This window comes from Theobroma cacao, chromosome 1 (genome assembly GCF_000208745.1).
Source record: "Theobroma cacao cultivar B97-61/B2 chromosome 1, Criollo_cocoa_genome_V2, whole genome shotgun sequence".
Taxonomy (NCBI): Eukaryota; Viridiplantae; Streptophyta; class Magnoliopsida; order Malvales; family Malvaceae; genus Theobroma; species Theobroma cacao.
This window is the reverse complement of record NC_030850.1, coordinates 29145059-29164989: the sequence shown is the minus strand read 5'-3', so window position 1 is coordinate 29164989 and position 19931 is coordinate 29145059. Positions and strand designations below refer to the sequence as shown.

Here is a 19931-nt window from a genome sequence, read left to right as displayed (position 1 = left end):
TGTTCTTTTTTTTTTTTTCCTTGTTTATGTTTTTTATAGCTACTCTTTCATTAGAGTCTATTCAGTTGAAACTTTGGAGCAATAATCGGTTCTTTACTTGTTTCGTATTGGGTTTTCTCAAATAGTCAAATATCTCTGTCTTCATTGGATGCTAAGAATTTCCACTTACCGTGTCTTAAGAAATTCTTGTTTATGTATTTATTAATTGATGCTTTAGATTGTTTTTGGTAGTTCTAGAATCTCACATGACTTGCAGATCATAAAAGCCAATAAATCCATGCTAGTGTTATTTTATTCCGTTTTGGTAGAATGTTCTTTAAAGCACTTTTCCGGTTTTCCCCTCTATTATTTTCTGCATTTTAACTTTTGAGCAATCAGTGAGTAGCAGCTTAGTCTCACTTGGTTTTTTATTGTTTTTTCACCTCCAATGCTTCTTTCTGGCAGTGGGACCTTGCTCAATTATGTTTTGGTGGCAAGACTAAGAAAATAAGATATTACTTTATTCGGTTTGCTGGCTGCATACTCTTGTTTTGATGGGTAGTTGTCTGCATGCTCTTGTTAAGTGCTTGAATTGTTAACTAAGTCTGTCTCCATCTTCAACGAAATTAAAATCAATTATTAGTGTCTTAAGTTTTTGGCTGGTTACTGTGTGATTTTATTGAGCCTGAAATATTGGTAATTGATAATGACTCTGGAATTTTCTTTCTTTTCCTGTAGGGTTTTAGAAAGATTGATCCAGACAAATGGGAGTTTACCAATGAAGGGTTTCTCAGGGGCCAGAAGCATCTCCTGAAGAGTATTAGGAGAAGAAAGACCACATCTCAGCCCCCACCATCTCAACAAGCTCTCGGTCCTTGTGTAGAAGTTGGCAGGTTTGGACTAGATGGAGAAGTTGATCGTTTGAGGCGTGACAAGCAGGTTCTAATGATGGAATTAGTGAAGCTACGACAGCAGCAACAGAACACTCGAGCCTATCTTCAGGCCGTGGAAGAAAGGTTACAAGGCACAGAAAAGAAGCAGAAGCAAATGATGTCTTTCTTGGCTAGAGCAATGCAGAATCCAGCTTTTCTCCAGCAACTAATGCAACAAAAAGAGAAACGGAAAGAGCTTGAAGAAGCCATGTCTAAGAAAAGGAGGCGGCCGATTGATCAAGGACCTAGTGGTGTTGCCGTAGGTGAATCAATCCGAGGTAGCGAGGGAACAAACCATGTTAAAACTGAACCTTTAGAATTTGGTGATTATGGATTTCAAGTAACGGAGTTGGAAGCACTTGCACTGGAAATGCAAGGCTACGGAAGGGCGAGAACGGAGCAAGAGGAAGCGCAAGATGAGCTTGAACATCGGCAGTGTCATGACAAAGAACTCGATGAAGGATTTTGGGAAGAATTGTTGAATGAGAGATTTGAAGGAGAGTTAGATATACCAGGAACTGAAGGAGGTGAAGATGAAGATGTGAATGTATTGGCTGACAGGTTGGGTTATTTGGGTTCATGTCCAAAGTAGAGAAAAGTGAGTACATCTAGATTCTAGAGGATAGCTACTTGTGAGACCAGTTCAGCGTTGCCTCGGTGACAATATCCCTTTGGTGGGAGGCTTTTGCACAGCACGTTTTGTAGCACTCCTTTATCTCTAATTGATCTGCAAATGGGTCTTCCAGAAACAGTTTAGGCCATAATTATCTTCACGTTGGTTTCTTGTTATTGGCAGGATAGGGGGAAATTACATACCAAGAACTGTATCCGTGGAAAATCTCTCTTGTTACCGGTGTTGCTAACCCTGTTTTCTTAATCTGCCATTCCAATATTTTTCCCTTTTGTATATCCATGCCGCTTATCTTTCTCTATCTTTGGTTAGGTTGCAGCTGTAGACAGTAGATCAGAATCTGTGGTAGTCACCAACATGACTTGTTTCAAGGTTCTCGTTTTTTGCCCCTTAAAAACACCCCAGTGTTGACTATACCATGCGCAATGCGATTTGATTCACTAATTAGCTGCCCTCAATTTGTAATTCTTTTCTTGGCCTTAAATGAGTGTAGATTGTTCCGAAGCTGTTGAAAATCGACAAGATGTAGCTGCAAGTTGCAAGAAACACAACTAAGATGTTGTTGCTATGGGATCCAATGATCACTTAATTGGTAGTTTTATCTTTTTCTGTCGGTTCAGTTTTCCTGTATTTAAGTTGTCTCTTTCTCTCTTTGTCTTGAGGCAGTAGCAAGAGCCGTGGTCGGTGACAAAGAGCATACATTTGTACCATGTAGATATTTTCATGGCCATGGCAATTGGATTCTCATTGGTCGCTGTCAATCTTTCATCAATTCTAGAGCGAGCTCTCAACTGGTAATGAACCGCTCTGCAAAACCAAACAAATGATTTCGTTGCTTTGTTTTGCTGATATTGCTTTCACTATTGCCCTGCAGATGATGACTTCGAGAATTCCAAGCGGGTATTTTTCTTTGTACAATGCAGCTTCGAAATTCTGCTTGTATAAACCGTGACAAGCACTAGAGATTTTTTATCTTCTTGGTTGCTGTCTATATCTTCTAAAGTTGAGATTTGTAGAGTGGAAGGACTTGGTTTCATCCTAGGCTATATGATCGTCATCACATATTCAAACTGACATTCATATACTTGTCAATTTTTCTCATTTTGTCACGGAATTGACACAGACACGCATATCTCGGTTACCACCGCAAGTCCTGTTCCTTTTTTCCCCTGGCCAATTACCACAAAGTCCATTGAAAACCCTTTTTATTTAGCTCGTGGAACATGACACTTTGGGAGAAAGCTACTCCTTGCAATGAAAGATGGAAAAGCAAGCACGCTCCAAACACCGACAGGGATTGATTATGGCCATGAGTTGTTCTTTCAAGATTTTTAGCGATTTGTCTGCATTTTTTTTCTTTTTTTAAATTATTCTGAGGACACACTGCTTGCAAGAATTCTTATGGGAGCGCAACTTCCATCACATTTGAATCATATTTTGAAATAATTATTTTATATAATAAATATACTTCTTTTTATTGTAATCACATAATATACACTTAAAGAAATGTAACTTGCAAAGTAAATAGAAAACATTCAAGATGGAAAAGTATTAAAAAATATCTACTTGATCTTGAGCTCAACTTAACACCAAATGGCGTCGAAATTCTTCTCAAATAATTTGATCTGCTTGTACTTTTGTCTTTAAAAACTCATAATATCAAAAAGTTTTTAAATTATTTATGAAAATTTAAATAAGTTTTTATATTTTTATTATTCAATTAAATCTCTATGCTTTTATTTTGAATTAAATAAGTTTTTATATTTTTATTTTAAGTTAAATAAAACATATGCTAATGATTGACATAGTCAAAATGCAATTAGTCAATTATTAGTCATAAGAGTTTATTTGATTTAAAATAAAAGTATAAGAACTTTATTGAAAGTCTATTTAGTCTAACTTTTTTTAATTTAAAAGTTATTATAAAGCTCTTATGAAAAATAATAACTTTTAAAATTATACTAAAATTGTTTGGTAAAATAAACTATATAAATTTTAATTTTGGTTAAAATTGGTATAAAGGGTATTCATGTTATCTTCAATCATCTAATAAATCAAAACGAAACAAGTCTGCTTCGAAAATGTTAAAATCGAATAAATTTATAAAGAAACGGAGCAACTTTCAAATTTGTGTAATAATAATAGTATTCGACTTTTTTGTGAAGAAGATAGAAAACCTTTAAATAATACCTAAGTACAACTTTAAATTTTATGTCTTCCTTTTTTTTATTTTTTTAAAACAAAAAAATCTTAAATTTTGTTATTTTGTTGTTAAGTTTTTTTTTTTTATTTTTAGTGCTTATTTGGCCTGACTTTTTTTTAGCTTATCTACCTCTTGAAAGCAAAAGTCAGGCCAAACATAAATTTTGAAAAGCTCTTCACAAAAAAATAGCTTTTTTTTTTTTAAAAAAAATTTTAAAAAAGAACTTTAGGAAAAGCTCCTATGAAGAGCTTTTTCTTCTCTTTTTTTTTTTAAATGCAAGATAATTTTTATTTTTATTTTAAAAATATCCTTATTTATTAAAAATAATACAATATTACCTTCCTAAAAAAAGAAATACCTTTTACGATAATTTTAATCAAAAGTATAACTTATAAAAAAAAACTTATAAAAAAAAATTCACCAAACAATTTCAACTTAATTATAAAAATTATTATTTTTCATAAGAGTTTTATAATAACTTTTAAACTAGAAAATAGTCAAGCTAAACAGACTCTTAGTAATCTTTTAAAGAGAAGTAGAAGAGATGAAGATTGCAATTTTACGTTGGAAAAGGATGATTTGCAAAGAAAGAGAGAGAAGAGGGAGATTAATTGAAAGAGATGAGTATTTTTGAAAAACTTGCATATTTTTAAAAGAAGAGAAGCTCTCTTGAGCTTTTTTTTAAGTATCCGTTTGGTTTGACTTTTTTGCAGCTTAATTACTTTTTAAAAGCAGAAGTTATGCCAAGCAGAATTTTTGAGAAACTTTTTAAAAAATAATATTTTTAAAAAAGTAAAAATTAAAAAAAAAGTTTAAAGTAAAACTGCAGGAGCTTTCTCTTTTTTCTTTAAGAAACATGTCAACTTTTGAAGAAATACCCATCTCTATCTTTCTTTATGAAGATTATTAAAAAAAATAGAAGACTGAGCAACAGAATAACAAAATCTAAGATTTTGTTTGTTCTTATAAAAATTAAGAAAAAAAAAAATCCCAAATTCAAAGTTACATTTAGATACTATTTCAAAGTTTTCTTTTTTTTATACAAAAAAATCTAATACTATTATTACCATACAAGTTTGAGAGTTGTTCTATATTTTTATGAATTTATTTGATTTTAATATTTGAAATAGTATATAAACTCGAAGTAAATTTGTTCGTTTTGATTTATTAAGTGATTGAAAATGGTATGAATATTTTTTATGGTGATTTTAATCAAAAATAAAACTTATATAATTTATTTTACCAAACAGTTTATCAAACAATTTTAACTTAATTTAAAAATTATTATTTTTTATAAGAATTTCATAATAATTAAGGTTTTTTTTTAAAAAATTTTATTCTTTAAAAATAAGTTATTTTTTTTTCAAGAGCTTCTCAAAAATTTTATTTGCCTTGATTTATTCTTTTAAGTGATAGATAAGCTAAAAAAAATTCAGACTAAATAAAAACTCAACGTAATAAAAAAATACGAACTTATGTAAATTTTCTTAAATAATTTTGAGATTTATTTAACCATTATGTTAAAAAAAAAAAAAAACTCATAACGATCAGAAGGTGGTTCATGTTGGGGCCCAATGGTCCACTATACTACCAAGGCCCATGAAAAGTGGGCTTTGTTTGGACTTTCGAGGTCCAAAAACCCAAATAACAGAAACAAAAAACAACTGCCAAAATCTGGCATGAAATGCCAAATGCTATCTGGAAGAAGGGAAACATAATCCCTCTGGGAATTATATCATATACTTTTCTGCTTGTTCCCTCTTCAGGTATGCATAAAGCATTTCGAACAGGATTTCGCCCAATTTAGGGTGAGTAGTGCTCTCTTTTAGCTTTCCTGGTTCTTGTTCCTTTAACCTTTTATAGATTCATTTTTTGGGCAGTAAGAAACATGCTACACTCGTCGTAAATTCATGGTCTGGCCTCACATTGTGTAGAACTTCGGAATTAACGTCACTTTCAATAGTTGAAATCGTACTAATTTTGATTAGTTACTGTTGAATTAAGTCATTACGTGATATAATTTCATGAGGTCTTGATCGCGTACGTCTTTTACTCTAATGCTCAAATTCGAGCGTGCATTTGATCAGTTTTATTCTTTTTTTATTTTCAATATCAGTCACGGTGAATAATTTTAATTGCATTTGGCTATTAATGTGGCTTAAATTAGACACCTGTAGAGATGCTTAAAAAATGCAGAAATCATTTGTAGCTTGCTTGAAGTTTATTAATACAACTTAAACGATTGGTCATTTTGATATATGGCTACTACCATTGTCATTGGTTTTGCTTCACTCATGCAGGAACAGTTTGATTTCATTGGATTTTCATTTTCTAACTCTGTTTGGTTAATGCTTTTACCCTTTATTTTTTGCCATTTGCCTTTTGTTTGCTGCTATTCATTTTTTAAAAAAGTTTTTCACCTTTTGCTTTCTTTCATTTTTTGCAAAAAAGCAAAAAGAAAATAACAAAATCATCAACCAAACAGAGCCTAAATTATCTTATGTAGCATCCTGTTTCAGTTGCTGTTACTCTTAATAGACCACCATCCTTGGAGGTCGTAACTTGAATTTACCAAAGTTGTAAATCTGATGTGTATTTAATTTAAGTTTATAAATGCAGGACAATAACTGTTTGGACGATGTTAGATAAGAATCCTTCTTCTTAGGTACTTGTAGTGGAGGTTAATGTTTTATTGACATGTGGGGTACTGCCTTCTGAACGAATTGTGGGGCTTCAGTTGCAGGACCTATAGGAAATCCTGCAAGTTAAAAGGTAAACTGTTATTTCTTGCAACAAGTAATGTTTGGGCTTCTTCTCACATAAAATGATGGGAAATACTTCTGATTAGATTCTGGCATGCAACTTGCCAAACATGTAATCTTTCCTATATCTGGTAATCATTTATCAAATGCATAGGAAAGATAAAGAATAAAGAACACGGTTTTTCAATCTGTTCACATTCTTGTTAAACATGATCATGGCATAATTAAGTTAGGTCAATATTTAAATGATTCTAATCATGTCAATGACATTGACCTGACTAGTGTCGGTTTTATTTGTCGTACAATTTTAACAAGGGGGTGGCGATATGGCCGACATGATATAACAGATGCTTGAGATGTACGTTTCACTTGCTTTATAATAAGACATTGGCATATGGTGACAGAAATGGTGTTTAAGGATAGGATCCAGCCAATTGATTAGTCTTTATATCTTGCTATCTAATTAATTTTGTGGTTAGATTATGAAGGTAGAAAGCTGGTAACAGACTGAAGGTAATTGAACTTATACAAGTGTTGTAAGAAAAGAAGGTATTGAATGGATAAGAACATATTAATATGATTATTCTTATAATTTAGAAATGGATCGAGGTAGAATTTTAAATCTGAGACGATATGATGTTCCATAATAATCATAAAAGAAAAAAAGAGCATATGCCATTATTTTTGGAAAACAGCTTATGATGTTTGTTATTTGCTGGAAGAAAAATAATTATAGCTGAACTTTGTGTAAGCGATCAGAATGAGATGCTTTTAAGATATTAGTTGATTTCATTTTACAGAAGGCTGGTAATAAACTGATTGAGCTTCATTAACAAAGTTGTAGTAAAAGAAACTTTGGCCTAAGTTGATAATTGGTATATGCTCAAGAGAAATTTCAGGAAGGTAAACAGCTATAAGACAGTCATGTTTAATGGTGTAGACTGTAGAATAAGGAACCAAAATCCAAAAATGAAGTGATGAGAAATTTGTCGACTCATGAGTGACTAGAAATAATTTGAAGTTGACTTTGCATTGGGAATGGTTGAACATATCAGTATAACTGACTAGATCTATGGAGTCATTTCATGGGATGGCCATGGATAACCGGAGCAAATGTTTGACAAGATATCTAGTTTTGGCTAAATAGCTTTAGGGGAAAGGGGAGGTCAAAAATGATGGGTGTGCAGAAAATAGAGGTTGGCAAAATGAATGACCATGTTAGTGCATGTGTGCGAATATGAATTGTTTTTCTTAGCCCAAACAGATATAAGAAGAAAATGTTAGAAGTTTTCTTTGACACGCTTCTCAATGGTACTTGTTTCTGTTGTATTTCATAGAATTTCAATTTTGCAAGTTTCACATTCAATGCATGTAGATATTTTCTTTCTATTTTTTTTTTTCTGAAAAGCAGAATTTGTAGAGAGAAAAATAAAGATCAGAGAGAGGAAGGAGGCTTCACAGAAAAAGTACTCACATGCACACATTGGCTGTTCTTTGACCGTTTTGAGCATCAGATATGTGAAAGTTTGCAGATTGTATCCCTTTAATGTCTAAATTTTTTTTAATGGAAGTGGATTCCATACTTTAATTGTTTAATAACTACTTGGTTGAAACCCAAAACTGTCACACAAGAATAGTGCCTGACATTTCTTTAAAGAATCAACTAAACAATGCTGACAATTAAAGCTACTTCCACAATCCAACGTATGCAATAGTTGTTTATATTTGACGGTTATGCAAGGTTAATATTGCCTCACACTGATGCAAGTTGTTGACTTTTTCAGTAACGTAATAATAGTTCTTTTGCAACTTCTTGTTTAAGGTGTTGTTATTCTTTTAGCAAACTTCCCTGGAGATTCTTTTTATGGTCTACACAAAAGATATTATTGTATTCATCTATTTCTTTTTCTTTTTTGTTTTCTATGTATATGACTTGTTTCGTAGCACTTTCATTTACACTTTTTTAATCTTTTTCCTTTTTTGTTTCTCCAGAGTAGCCCTTAAAATGAAGAGGCTGGTATATCCATTAGGAGCATGTTTTGAATTAAATTGGTCAGTTAAAGATGTGGCAAAATTTCCTTGGCACATCGGAGTATTTGCTTCATGGCAACATCTGTCAAATGATGCTTCTCATTGCATGGACAAAATTTTGAAACCTTTTGATGGGTTTTGAGAGACAATTATGAATGGGACCTACTGCTGCTCCAAAATGCAAGCAAATAAACTTTATTCTTCTCATTAGCTTAATATTATCTAGAAGTGTCCAAAAATTTTGAAATAGATGATCAAAATTTTCAGTTGTTGTATATATCTGCTGGAGCATACGACTTGATTGAGAGTGATAATCTGTTTTATATTCATCTGTGCTAACATGAGGTCAGGTCTTGCCTTGGTTACAGTTTACCATTTTAACCATATCAGGTGCATGGAGTCTCCAAATTTTGTTCATTCTGTTCTTGTTGTGTTTGCATAGGACTTCCATGATCTTTGGCTCTTGCCTATTATTTTGGACTTATTATGGCAGAATCCTGCAGGAAAGATGATTTAGTATCTCCAGTTGAAGCAGGATGGATTACTCATCTATGAAGTTCTAAGTACTGTGAGCAGGTTAGTTGCCATTTTCCTAATTGTACTATAATTTGCTTACCTTCATTAGTGTTTTCGTCACTTTTTAGATGAAAAATACTTTTCATGTTAGGTATGCAAAGGGCTCTGTTCCAAGGTGCAATACACGGCATGTGATTTTTGTCTGGTGGGCTACCATCTAGCAACGCAATGTTTTTTATGTCCACAACTGTGCACCCAAGTTACATTGAAACTATAGGAGACACTAGGTCACAAGAGGCAAGAGTACGTTAGACAGCAAAGCAGAACTGTATGATAACATTAATCTTGAATTCTTGGCCATGACCTCACTAAGCAAGCATGTCACAAGCTCCAGTTGTTGAAGTTTGCAACTTCCTCTTATTTTTTCTTATGGGGTCTTCATTTATTTTGATATGGATCTGATGATGTTGTAGTTGCATGCTTATACCTAAATGTGCAAGTTGCATTATGGCATGGTAAAAATAAATATATGGTTTCACATGGTCCATTTTTATTTCATTTTGTGGAATCAACCACTGCAGAAAGATTAATTCTTCCAGTCTTATGGAGAAGTATAAGTAGAATAGTTCTAAACTCATTGGAAATTTTGGGTTGCAGGATAGTAAATATAAGTTAATTGAAGCCATTGAACTTGTGTTGATAGAGTCCCGCTCCCCCACTGTAGTAATTCTGCTACACTAGTTTGGCAGGTCAGCATGATGTATAAAGTTGTCCTGAGCTTGGTCTCTTGCCTTTATCGGCTTCCTTACAAGCATCTGAGTACCATTGTTCTGTAGAATGACCAGCATTTTGTTTCCTTGTTATCTTCTTCTAAGTAATTCAACATGTAATGACAGTAGAATTTGGTTATTGCTGGGGGCTCTTAAAACTGGTTTTAATTCTGTATGGAATAGCTCTCCATTTTTGTTCATGAATTATTCATAATGAATATTAACAGTTGCTTATCTAACAAACCCTGTTCCAAGTCCACAAAATCTATGATAAAGTAGATAAAATGAAGATTAAAATTTTAATTTTCTGATACTTTAGTTGCAGCTAGTTTGATTACCTCTAATTATTTTCTAATTTGTCATAGATATGGATGCAGAAGAGAAGTTCATCTTGTATTCATGCTAACTCATCGGCAATGCAAGAGCAGCACAGTGGATGGAGGGGACAGAAAGGAGACAAAACTTGGTAATCATGTGATCATTATTATTGCCATAATAATGCTCTTGATCCGTGGTCCTACTTCTGCTCTCCTCTTTTTCTCTTCTCATCCGTGACTCTCAGTCACCCAACATAACATTATTCAGCACAATGATTAAAATGGTATTTAGGTTCTCTTCCTTCACAGTGATTCTTTTTTGGTGCCAAATTTCACAGATAATGAGTTTGACCCCAACGCAAAAAAGAAATGCGGAAATTCTCTAATTTCATGGTCAAGACAAACAAGCCATCATCGTAAGTCCAATCACGAGATCATTCTTATTTTTTTTTTCTTCTTATTTTGTTAATTTGATCTTTCTAGTGGGCTGGTCACAAGGATTATAGTGTAAGTGTTATCTAGGACCCATCCACGTCCTTGGCTCTATGCCTTTCTAATTACTATGAGGGATTTCTATTATTTTATACCAAACCAAAGTTTGTAAGGAGTTGAGAGAGGTGATAGGAGGTTGGGGTCGGTTGAGGAGGAGGCAAATCATCCCCTTTAATTGGATTTCTTAAAGTGATTCTCGATCTTTAGGACAAATCATTTCAATTTATACCCCCCCGTAGGTAGGAGATTTTTAAATTTGTATCATACTCTTAAAAGTGTATACATTTCAAATCAACTAAAACATTCTAAGATGCAAATGGGCATTGTTAATCACATTCATCTACTTCATTTTTCTAGCCATGATAGCACTAGCTTCGTTTATGCTTCTGAGTGGTTAGGTTGTAGTGAGTGAATGGATTAAGATGAGGCATTTTAGATACCTGTAGCCTCCACTCTCAATCTCAGAATCATGCCCTTGGGCCCAAAAAAAAAAGAAAGGAAGAAACCTGTAAGTAGATATTGTATGCATGTCTATCCACTTATTTATCTAAATATATCTATTTAGGTATGTATTCAATGATACTTTCAATTTTTCACACAATAGAGAATTGAAAATGAGATGAGAGGAAAAGTGGGAGTAAGAAATGTAAAAATCTGTTTCCATGAGCGTGTCTATCTTTCTGCTGGCAGGGCTTTTATCTGTAAATGTTGCTTTACCTCTCTCATGGAGGCACGTGACTGGACCACGTGGATCGAGGTTGGTGTCCAACCATCCAAGTCAGCGCTCGCGACTGGCAACAACAACTGTGAAAATCTATTTATTTATTTTTCGAAGAAAAGAAAGCCTCTCTCTTTAGCTTTCTCGTGAGGTCATGACTAATGAATCATGATCCTTAACGTGGGCCCTATCCGATTGTTGTAATGTTATCGGCACCACCTTCGTACCATATACACAGGCCCTTCCTGGTGTGCTTGGCTCAGGGTCCCTAAGGCCTGGACTGGGTTGAGCTTTGTTCTGGCCCATGATCACCGCATTTCGGAAGCCTAGTAGAATGGGGGTAGTAGTTGTTGACAGACCTTCAACTATTGTATCATCAAACAGCTGATATTCACCCCAAGACTTTGTACTTAACCTAATCCAAAAGATTGAGGAATGTATAACAACGATCAGGAATCAGGTAATCGCGACACTCGCAATTATCCTTAAAAACTTATCCGACCTCTGAACATATCCATGGCACCGATTTGGCTACATGCACTTTACTTATGGGTGAAAGCAGGTGCCATCAATGATGTTGCTAGACATAGTAAGCATAGAACCAAGCTAGAGATGGAAATGAAGTTTGACCGGTCATAGCAAGGGTACTGCAATTCAGAATGGGAGGATTGGGTTTTTATTTTTTTCTACATATATATATATATATATATAAAGAATTTTTAATTTTCATATCTAACATTCTTATTTTAGTATTTCGTTCAACACATGTCTAAAACGCACCACTATCCCCTACGGGTAACAATGTTTGAGCTTATTAGATAGTCAAATGAATAGCTGCTTTTAGGGTACAGAATCTTGATGAGATAAGAGGACACAGGAGAAAATGATAACAAAATTTCCTGGAAGACATAGAAAAAGACCCAAAATTTTGGTCCACCACTGCAAAAATACTTTTTTTGTGCCCTTGCGGGGCAAGAGAGCCAAAACTGCATGCGAGAATCTGGTAATAGAAGAACCCGTGAAGAAGGGCATGGGCCCGCTTGGGAGGGTTTTGCTAGTCTTTCCCAATCCCCCCCCCTCTCTCTCTCTCTCTCTCTGCATGCAAAGCAGAGGGGAAAAAATTGAAAAAATAAAAAAGAAGAAGAAGAATAAAGAATATCATAGTCTTGTAGTAAAATCAGAATCAGAAATTGCATTGGCAAGTGAAAGACTATAATTAGATGGCTATCATAACTCTGCATGAGTACTTGAATATCTCGAAAAGGTAAAATAGCTTATTTGTTGGTTGGGATTGGCCAATGGCCATGAGCATGTGCACATCCCAAATTGGTGGGATCTTTTGCTCTTGAGACCAAACACAAACTTTGAATTAGTCTAATTGGTTTGTTACTGGGCGTTAATGTTTTTAGGTACTTGTAGTCAAGACTTAGAATCGACTCTTACATTCAATAAAGTTAGGTTGCAAAAGACTACCAGACTAATATTAGATCAGTGACTACCCTAGCTATTGAACTTTGTATTCTACCAGTTTGAAGATTTTGTACGAGTCACCCAAATGGGGCTTCCATTTGTCTTTCTCTTGCTCTCTCTCTCTCTCTCTCTATCTATATATATATATATCTCTTCCTTCTTGTCCAATTCCCAGTCACAAAAGCTCATATTTTGAGTAACTTATTGTCCCAACTAACCTTTCTTTCCCCATTTTTTTTTTATTTTTTCCTTGTATTGTTTTAAGTAGGACACCTGGACAGGAAAAAATCATATCCAGATAGTATGCATGTTTATACCTTTCGAATTAAACTAAGTCGTATTAGGGTAAAACCAGAGATCATGTTTCACTTGACTGATTTATTAAATTTATCCTTGTTTAAGTTTTTGATCTGGGAGGAATCCTTTGTTCCACAGTTTAAAGACTTAAAAATCATGGGAGGTAATGTTTTTATGTGAAAAAGCCACATTAATGAGAGAGGTAGAGGTAGATACAGTTTAGGTAAGTGGTGGTAATACACGCCAAGCAACAGAAAAAACTTTCTGGCCTTAAAGGTGAATCAAGGAAGCATAAATCTCATCTTAACCAAAAAGAAAAGGAGCATGAATCTCACTCAAAAGCCAAATGATTCAATTGATTTTGGATCAGAAGAACCCCATCACACATAGGATTCCAAAGTACTTTCAAGAACAACAACGACAACAACATTAGGAGATCATTTGTTCTCCCGAAGGATCTCTCCAAATGCAAAAATGGGTCCTTTCTCTTACGCACAGTCTATTATGATAATGGGGATTAATTGTGTTATTGCATGGTTTTGCTGCCTGCCTGGCCTTTGTGCCCTCTGCCTCATCACCAGCCGTTAGGACTAAAGAGCTGCCATGCTTAGCCCACGCATGCCCTCTAAAGAAAAGCGAATCCCCCTTATATGTTAACGCGCAATTACTCTTATACCCATTAATGCCAGAAAAATGGCCTAGAGGTCACCAGATTTGGACAAACGAAGGGGGATAGAATGGTCAATTTGACGCTATCTCCCTATGCTTTACGTTTGGGTTTGGAATAAATAAAGTTAAATAAAGAAAGGGAGACAAAGAAGAGAGGCCTTCCAAATTCCCCTTGGTGGGGTTTGCTTGGGCAACTTTCACTACACACTAGGATGTGAGAGAATAATAACAAAAGAAAGAGAGACAGAAAGGGGATAAAAATCGTCAAACACATATATGTAGTGGAATGTATAGAGATATTCATTAAGATTCCACAAATCCAACCCAAAATTTGATTGATAATTGTTGTGAATTAATTTGTGGCCTTGATGCAAGAAGGAGATGCCTAAGGGATAAAAGAAAATAATCTAAAGCTTAACATGTAGTGTAAGCCAAAAACATTGACAGATTGTTGGACAAGTAATTAAAACCATTTCTCAAATGATGTAAAAGAACATATTAGTTTGCTTTTACATTTATCATTCAATCAAGCTTCTAATAATGTCTGGTTTACTAGCTGAGAGTCAATCAATTGATCAATAGTGTTAGTTGTGGGGTATTAGAAAAGGTTGAGACTTAAGAGAAGGGCCATCTCTACTCTCTACCCCTTTGCCTTTACCACCCCAAAAGCCTTTTTAGGTTTCTCAATCTTCTAAGTGATCTTGTGGTAAGCAAAGCAATCCCTACTTTTAATACATCATTCCATTCAATTCAATCCCCTTTTAGGGTTTGGGTGTTTTATAACAGGAACAAAGGAAAAGACAGAAAGTGCCAACGTCAAGTTCAAAGGATAAATTATTATTAAAATAATAATTGAGAGAAAAAAATTTTTCTGAATCAAGTGGGCTGGGATACTTCCTAGTCCTTGCTTGAGCTGCCCCCTCTCTCTTCCCTCTGTAGAATTCTTAGCTTTTTTTTGGGTTTCTTAGCCTTTTTTTTTTTCTCACCTGGACTTTACATTTTTATTTTAATCTCTTTTTTTGTCTAATTTACCACTTAGTCTGCCACTGTAATCATCACCTTCTGTACTCTGTTATCTACAGGACCCTGCTACTGAAGCTTTCTCTCTTCTCTCTCTCTCTCTCTCTCTCTTCTCTCAGTCTATCTGTGTATATCTTTATATACACATAAATGGATAGAAAGGAGAGGGTTATTGGGTAGTGGGAGGTTTAGAGAAAAAACCATCTTATTGTCTGTATTTTCCTCAATGTTTTGATTGCATGGGAGAGCTTCTCCGCTCTTGATGTTTTCTAAGAGAGATAGATAGGAAAGAGATATATCTGAATTGCGTTGCAGAGTTGTTCAGACAAGGAATCCATGGCTAGATAGTGACTTGGAGAATAACCCATCATCATCATCTCTTCACGAGATTTTGCTTTTGCCACCCAATGAATGATGCCTTTCTGTATCTACATGTTACCGCGCTCTCACCTGTTTAGTAACAAAGCTGTGTTTTAGTTGTGTCCAAAGCTTGGATTCTCTATTTCTGGGCTACCCTTTGCTGCTGTCTTTCTTGTTATTTCTTCAAAAGGTGCAAAGTGGTCACTCTTGAACAAGAGCTAATAAGTGGAAAAAGATATCAAACAAACGAGGAGAGAGATCAGACTATTCCTCTGGGGTTTTCTCTTGTTTTTCTTTCTTGGAGTTTTCTTCTTCACAGGCATGTTTCCTGCCGCTATGTCCAATTCTACTTCTTTGTCGGAGGAAGCTAGTGTTTCTTCTGGTACAAGAGTTCAAGACTTTGGTGGCTTAAATCCTATTGTTTCAACCGTTTCTCCTCAGACTCAGCCACAAAAAGTTAAGAAGAAAAGAAGCCTCCCTGGAAACCCAGGTAAGACTTTCTTCTATCTCTTACAAAATTTTTTGTTAGATTAGTTTAGGTTTCATTTTTTGGTCTTAACTGTTTGGTGCTGTTACAGACCCAGATGCTGAAGTGATTGCTTTATCTCCAAAGACGCTATTGGCTACCAACAGATTTGTTTGTGAGATCTGTAACAAAGGTTTCCAGAGAGATCAGAACCTCCAGCTTCACAGAAGAGGCCATAACCTTCCATGGAAGCTGAAGCAAAGAAACAGTAAAGAGATAAAAAAAAGAGCCTATGTTTGCCCCGAGCCTACATGTGTCCACCACCATCCTTCAAGGGCTTTAGGTGATCTTACTGGCATCAAGAAACACTATTGCAGAAAACATGGAGAGAAAAAGTGGAAGTGTGAGAAATGCTCAAAGATCTATGCTGTTCAATCAGATTGGAAGGCTCACTCTAAGACCTGTGGAACAAGAGAATACAGATGTGATTGTGGAACCCTTTTCTCAAGGTAAATGTTTTATCCTTTCTTTTTCTCCTAAAAGAAAACAAATAATTGAGATGTTTGATCTCTTTGATCTTTCTAGCTTTCTGTTTTGTCACAAGTTTCCAACCTTCCCTTCTTTATAAACTTTGATGTTTCTTTTCTTTGCTATTCATCACTTTGGACGCTAATGGGATTCATAGAACTCTTGGTCTTTAGTTTAAAGTGGGAAGTCTTTGTGTCTGTAGGGCCGTTTTTGTTTTTTGTTTAGTGGGTGTTTTTGTTTCTTTAGCTGTTCTCTTACACAAGAGTGGTAAGCTATGGATGGAATATACCTGGAACTTAAATGCAGTGGCAGGTTTCGTTTCGTCGAAGTGGACACCATTAATACAAGTGTCTGTTACTGGGGACCTTGCGAGAGAAACTGAAACTGAGAGCAATACCTCCGAAATCTGATACCTGCCATGTTCATATGTGAAAAGAACAAAAAAAATGATGGTAAAAAGAAAAGGAACAGTCATCATAATCTGTAGTATTTTATCGTATTGTTCTTGAATCATGATTCAATAGCTATTAGACTCGACTCGTTTCTCTTGTGTTGCATTAATATTATGCCAGCGTTCTTGACTTTTTCCCTCTTTCTCGTATTCTCCTTTACTCCTCTAGCTAGGATGAGGATCTGAGTTTTTTCTTTCAAAGTGTATTAATGATAACGATAAATCAGGAATACTACACGTTTTCTTCAATATTTTAGTCTGATAAACATGGTTTAATATCATGCCAAATTCATGCAAGGGCCTGAGTTGCTCTTTTTCCTGTGTTTTCCCCTTCGGTACATTGTAATGGAGTGGAGTGCAGTCTTAAAAACAATGATGGATATCCAAGAAAAAGCGAAAGCTAGTTTAATTATTGCTTTTGGGGTTTCATTGTTGAGAAATCCGTGACAAAATTTTCATGTAGCATTAGCCATTATTAACTTGCAGAGAAAACTGAAACTCTGAAACTTTCATCATGATGTTAAACTGATAAATCTGCAAAAAAATCTGCGGCCGATTTGTTTTCTTTTTCCCCCTCCATCATTTAGATTCATGTTTCAATTGCATATCTTTGTTACATGCATGAGCTCTATTTTCAATAGAACACTATCCATCATATATAATTTACCAATTTCTTGAAAATTTGAGCCCCTACCTATCTTTGCATGCATACACATCAGTTAACTGTCATGCATCTCTCTCTCTCTCTCTGTCCCCTCTACATTTGACCAAACAAAGATAAGTTTCTCCTTTGTGTTCTGTAAACTTACGACAGCAAGTCTATCCAATGCGCATGCACGATCCTAGGCTAGCTTATACCCTTTTTCTTTCTTTAATTGTTTTAATCTCAACAGATTAATAGCCGTGTCCTTTCTTCATGCAAAGGCTGCTGCAATATTATGATATTAATTTCCTTTTCTATTCCAGAAACAAGGACATGCTGTATGCATGATTCACTTTCCCTACGTTTAAGCAGTTACTATATAACATTCCAAACCCCTTAAATCAGTCCACAATTCTGGAAGTAAACACAACTGTTTCATTCATTTCCTCTTCATTGTTTGCTAATGCAATTAACTATGACTTTGTAAACTTTCTTGTGAAACCTGCTGCAGGAAGGACAGCTTCATAACTCACAGAGCATTTTGCGATGCATTAGCTGAAGAAAGTGCAAGGCTCTCAGCCAACCAACTAGCCTCCGCTGCCACAATTCCAGCTCTCCATCATTTGCCATCCCAAACCGACCCCAACCCATCTTCTCTTTTCCCTTTCCAAACCCACATCTCCCACAACCCATGGGACTCTACTCCAACCCCTAACCCTAACCCTAATAACCCACTTCATGTCAAGCCCGAGTATCACCATTTCTCACCATTCTACCAAGAGCCGCCGCAGCCTCCACCCAAGGCCCTCATCACCACACCCTTCCAAAACCTCCACGTCAGCAACAACCCTTCCTCCAATGCTGCCACGTCGGCCATTCCTCACTTGTCAGCCACTGCACTCCTTCAAAAAGCTGCCACCGTTGGTGCAACCGCCACGCAGATAAACAACAACAACAACATGGCGAGTCATGTCTCCCCAGATTTCATGGGTTTCGCAGCTGGAAACCTTGTCACGTGGCACAAGAGTAACGACCGTTTCACCAGGGACTTTCTAGGTTTGACTGGAGACCATCAACACCCCCATCACCATCACTACCATGGAGGTGGCAATGGGAATGTTAACATTAGCATGAACGTGAGGGATGTGCTAACGTACGCTGGGGGAGTGGAGTTGCAGCACCTTGAGAGAAACCACTCGCTGTTGAAGCCCCAAGGTTTTGGATTCGCTGAGCCTGCCTCGGAAACATGGGGTGATTGTTGAAGGAAAAAAAAAAACCAAAGATATTGATAAAACCAGTGGAAAAAAAAAGGGTCAAATAATAATTTAGAGATAGCCCTTTTTACAATGATAGAAGTGCCCTTCTCTATCTTAGCAAAAAAGAAAGAAAATGATGGAAGAAAACAAAGAAGTGAGGAAGAAGGGCCATGACATAAGCCATAGAGTAGCCACCCTCCCCTCTTCACCAAAAAAATTTTGTAATTTGCGTTTAAATTTCCAAAAAGAGTTTAGTACTTTATAATTTGCATTTTGTTTGATCCTTGGACTGGTCTTGAATGGTAGGAAACTTGTTCATCATGAGAGATTTCCTAAGAATTTTCGGTTTTGTACGTATTTTCTTCTTCATCTTTCCCAGAAAAATAAATTATTGCTAGCTAGGTGTGTGAATGGTGGAAGGTAGTTGCATTATTGTATTTTTGAAGAGGAAAAAAATGTCACATGCAAACCATATACGTAAGTACCTGTCAAATTTTCCTTTGGGGGTAATGTCCTATCTTTTTCATGACAGCTATATAACATGGATTACAATTTACAAATTGGGGAGAAGTTAGGCTAAAAAAATGAATTTTCTTTCTTTTATTATATTTTATTTGTAATTTTACCATCTTTTTCTTTCACAATTAAGTTACATTGTCTTGATTAGCTAAATGAGGTCGACTTCTTGAAAGAATATTCCAAGTGGAGAAAAGGACAAATGGTTATGAATTACCATCAAGAAGTGTCAAGTGTGTCTTTTACTATAAACAGAAAAAATTGAATGAATCTTGAAAATTCATTTCTTTGTTCAGTCTTCCTCTCCTACGCTCTCCTTCTAACAGTATCTTTATACAGTTAACCCTTAGTTGACCGTTCCTTTACAATATCTTTGACATTTTGAGATAAAGATCGGTTAATCCCCTTCAGCCATGGAGCCCTAGGTTCCAGATTTCTTTGTAAGTATGCATGAGGGGTCCAATTGATATGATTAGTTCCTAACATAATTGCACTTTCTATTCATGCCTTGACATGATCGGTGTTGTGGAAATCAAGTCCAAACTTCATTAATTTCCAAGAACATGGCTATGGAATTTAAATAGAAACCAGAAGTTAAGAAATGGAAGTACGACTCTTTATTCCTTATTAATTCATGAAAATAAAGTTAGGGGTTTGAATTGTTAATAAGAAGGAAGGAAGGAAGACATCTTATTGTAGATTCTTTCTTTAAAAAGAATGGATGGTTATAATTTGTGAGCAATCTTTTCTATATATATTTCCATCCAATATATGTAAGTGTGCTTCCTCCACTCATCATAAATTTTCAAAATCCAAATAAAGTGGAAAGCAAGTATTAGAATCCAATACCACTAATATTCTTCTCTTTGAGCAAGTGAAGGACTGGAATTTACAGGCATGATAT

At 35.3% G+C, this 19931-nt stretch overlaps 2 protein-coding genes and 1 long non-coding RNA gene across 13 annotated transcripts in view; all 3 read left to right on the top strand.

The window, feature by feature from the left end:
- Positions 1 to 2626, top strand: part of LOC18613278 (heat stress transcription factor A-6b) — a 3592-nt gene extending 966 nt beyond the window's left edge. The window contains exons 2-5 of one of the 4 annotated variants that reach the window (XM_007050421.2): positions 718 to 1914; positions 2036 to 2100; positions 2209 to 2336; positions 2417 to 2626. In XM_007050421.2, the coding sequence (XP_007050483.2) occupies positions 718 to 1503 (786 nt within the window). In that variant the 3' untranslated portion in view covers positions 1504 to 1914; positions 2036 to 2100; positions 2209 to 2336; positions 2417 to 2626. Of the gene's footprint in view, positions 1 to 717; positions 1915 to 2035; positions 2337 to 2416 lie in introns of all 4 variants that reach the window. The other 3 variants (XM_007050423.2, XM_007050422.2, XM_007050425.2) reach the window with 3 other exon arrangements.
- Positions 5420 to 11885, top strand: LOC18613277. Of its 8 annotated transcripts, XR_001926256.1 has the most exons (8): positions 5435 to 5553; positions 6365 to 6517; positions 7919 to 8928; positions 9042 to 9114; positions 9206 to 9996; positions 10190 to 10290; positions 10480 to 10557; positions 11324 to 11885. It is a non-coding gene; the product is annotated as an uncharacterized LOC18613277 (long non-coding RNA). The 8 variants fall into 8 exon arrangements; XR_001926259.1 differs by lacking the exon at positions 7919 to 8928 and having other exon boundaries at positions 5420 to 5553; XR_001926252.1 differs by having other exon boundaries at positions 8500 to 9114.
- On the top strand, positions 14674 to 18866 carry LOC18613276 (protein indeterminate-domain 12). The gene is made up of 3 exons (XM_007050417.2): positions 14674 to 15657; positions 15746 to 16142; positions 17767 to 18866. The coding sequence occupies exons 1-3, from the start codon at positions 15489 to 15491 to the stop codon at positions 18515 to 18517; spliced, it is 1317 nt and encodes a 438-aa protein (XP_007050479.2). The 5' UTR covers positions 14674 to 15488; the 3' UTR covers positions 18518 to 18866.

Excerpts from the sequence above, each read along its gene's own strand:
- LOC18613276 (XM_007050417.2), top strand. The coding sequence starts at position 15,489 with ATGTTTCCTGCCGCTATGTCCAATTCTACTTCTTTGTCGGAGGAAGCT. Across the intron at positions 15,658-15,745 it reads AAGCCTCCCTGGAAACCCAG|ACCCAGATGCTGAAGTGATT; the intron begins GTAAGACTTTCT and ends GTGCTGTTACAG. Across the intron at positions 16,143-17,766 it reads TGTGGAACCCTTTTCTCAAG|GAAGGACAGCTTCATAACTC; the intron begins GTAAATGTTTTA and ends AACCTGCTGCAG.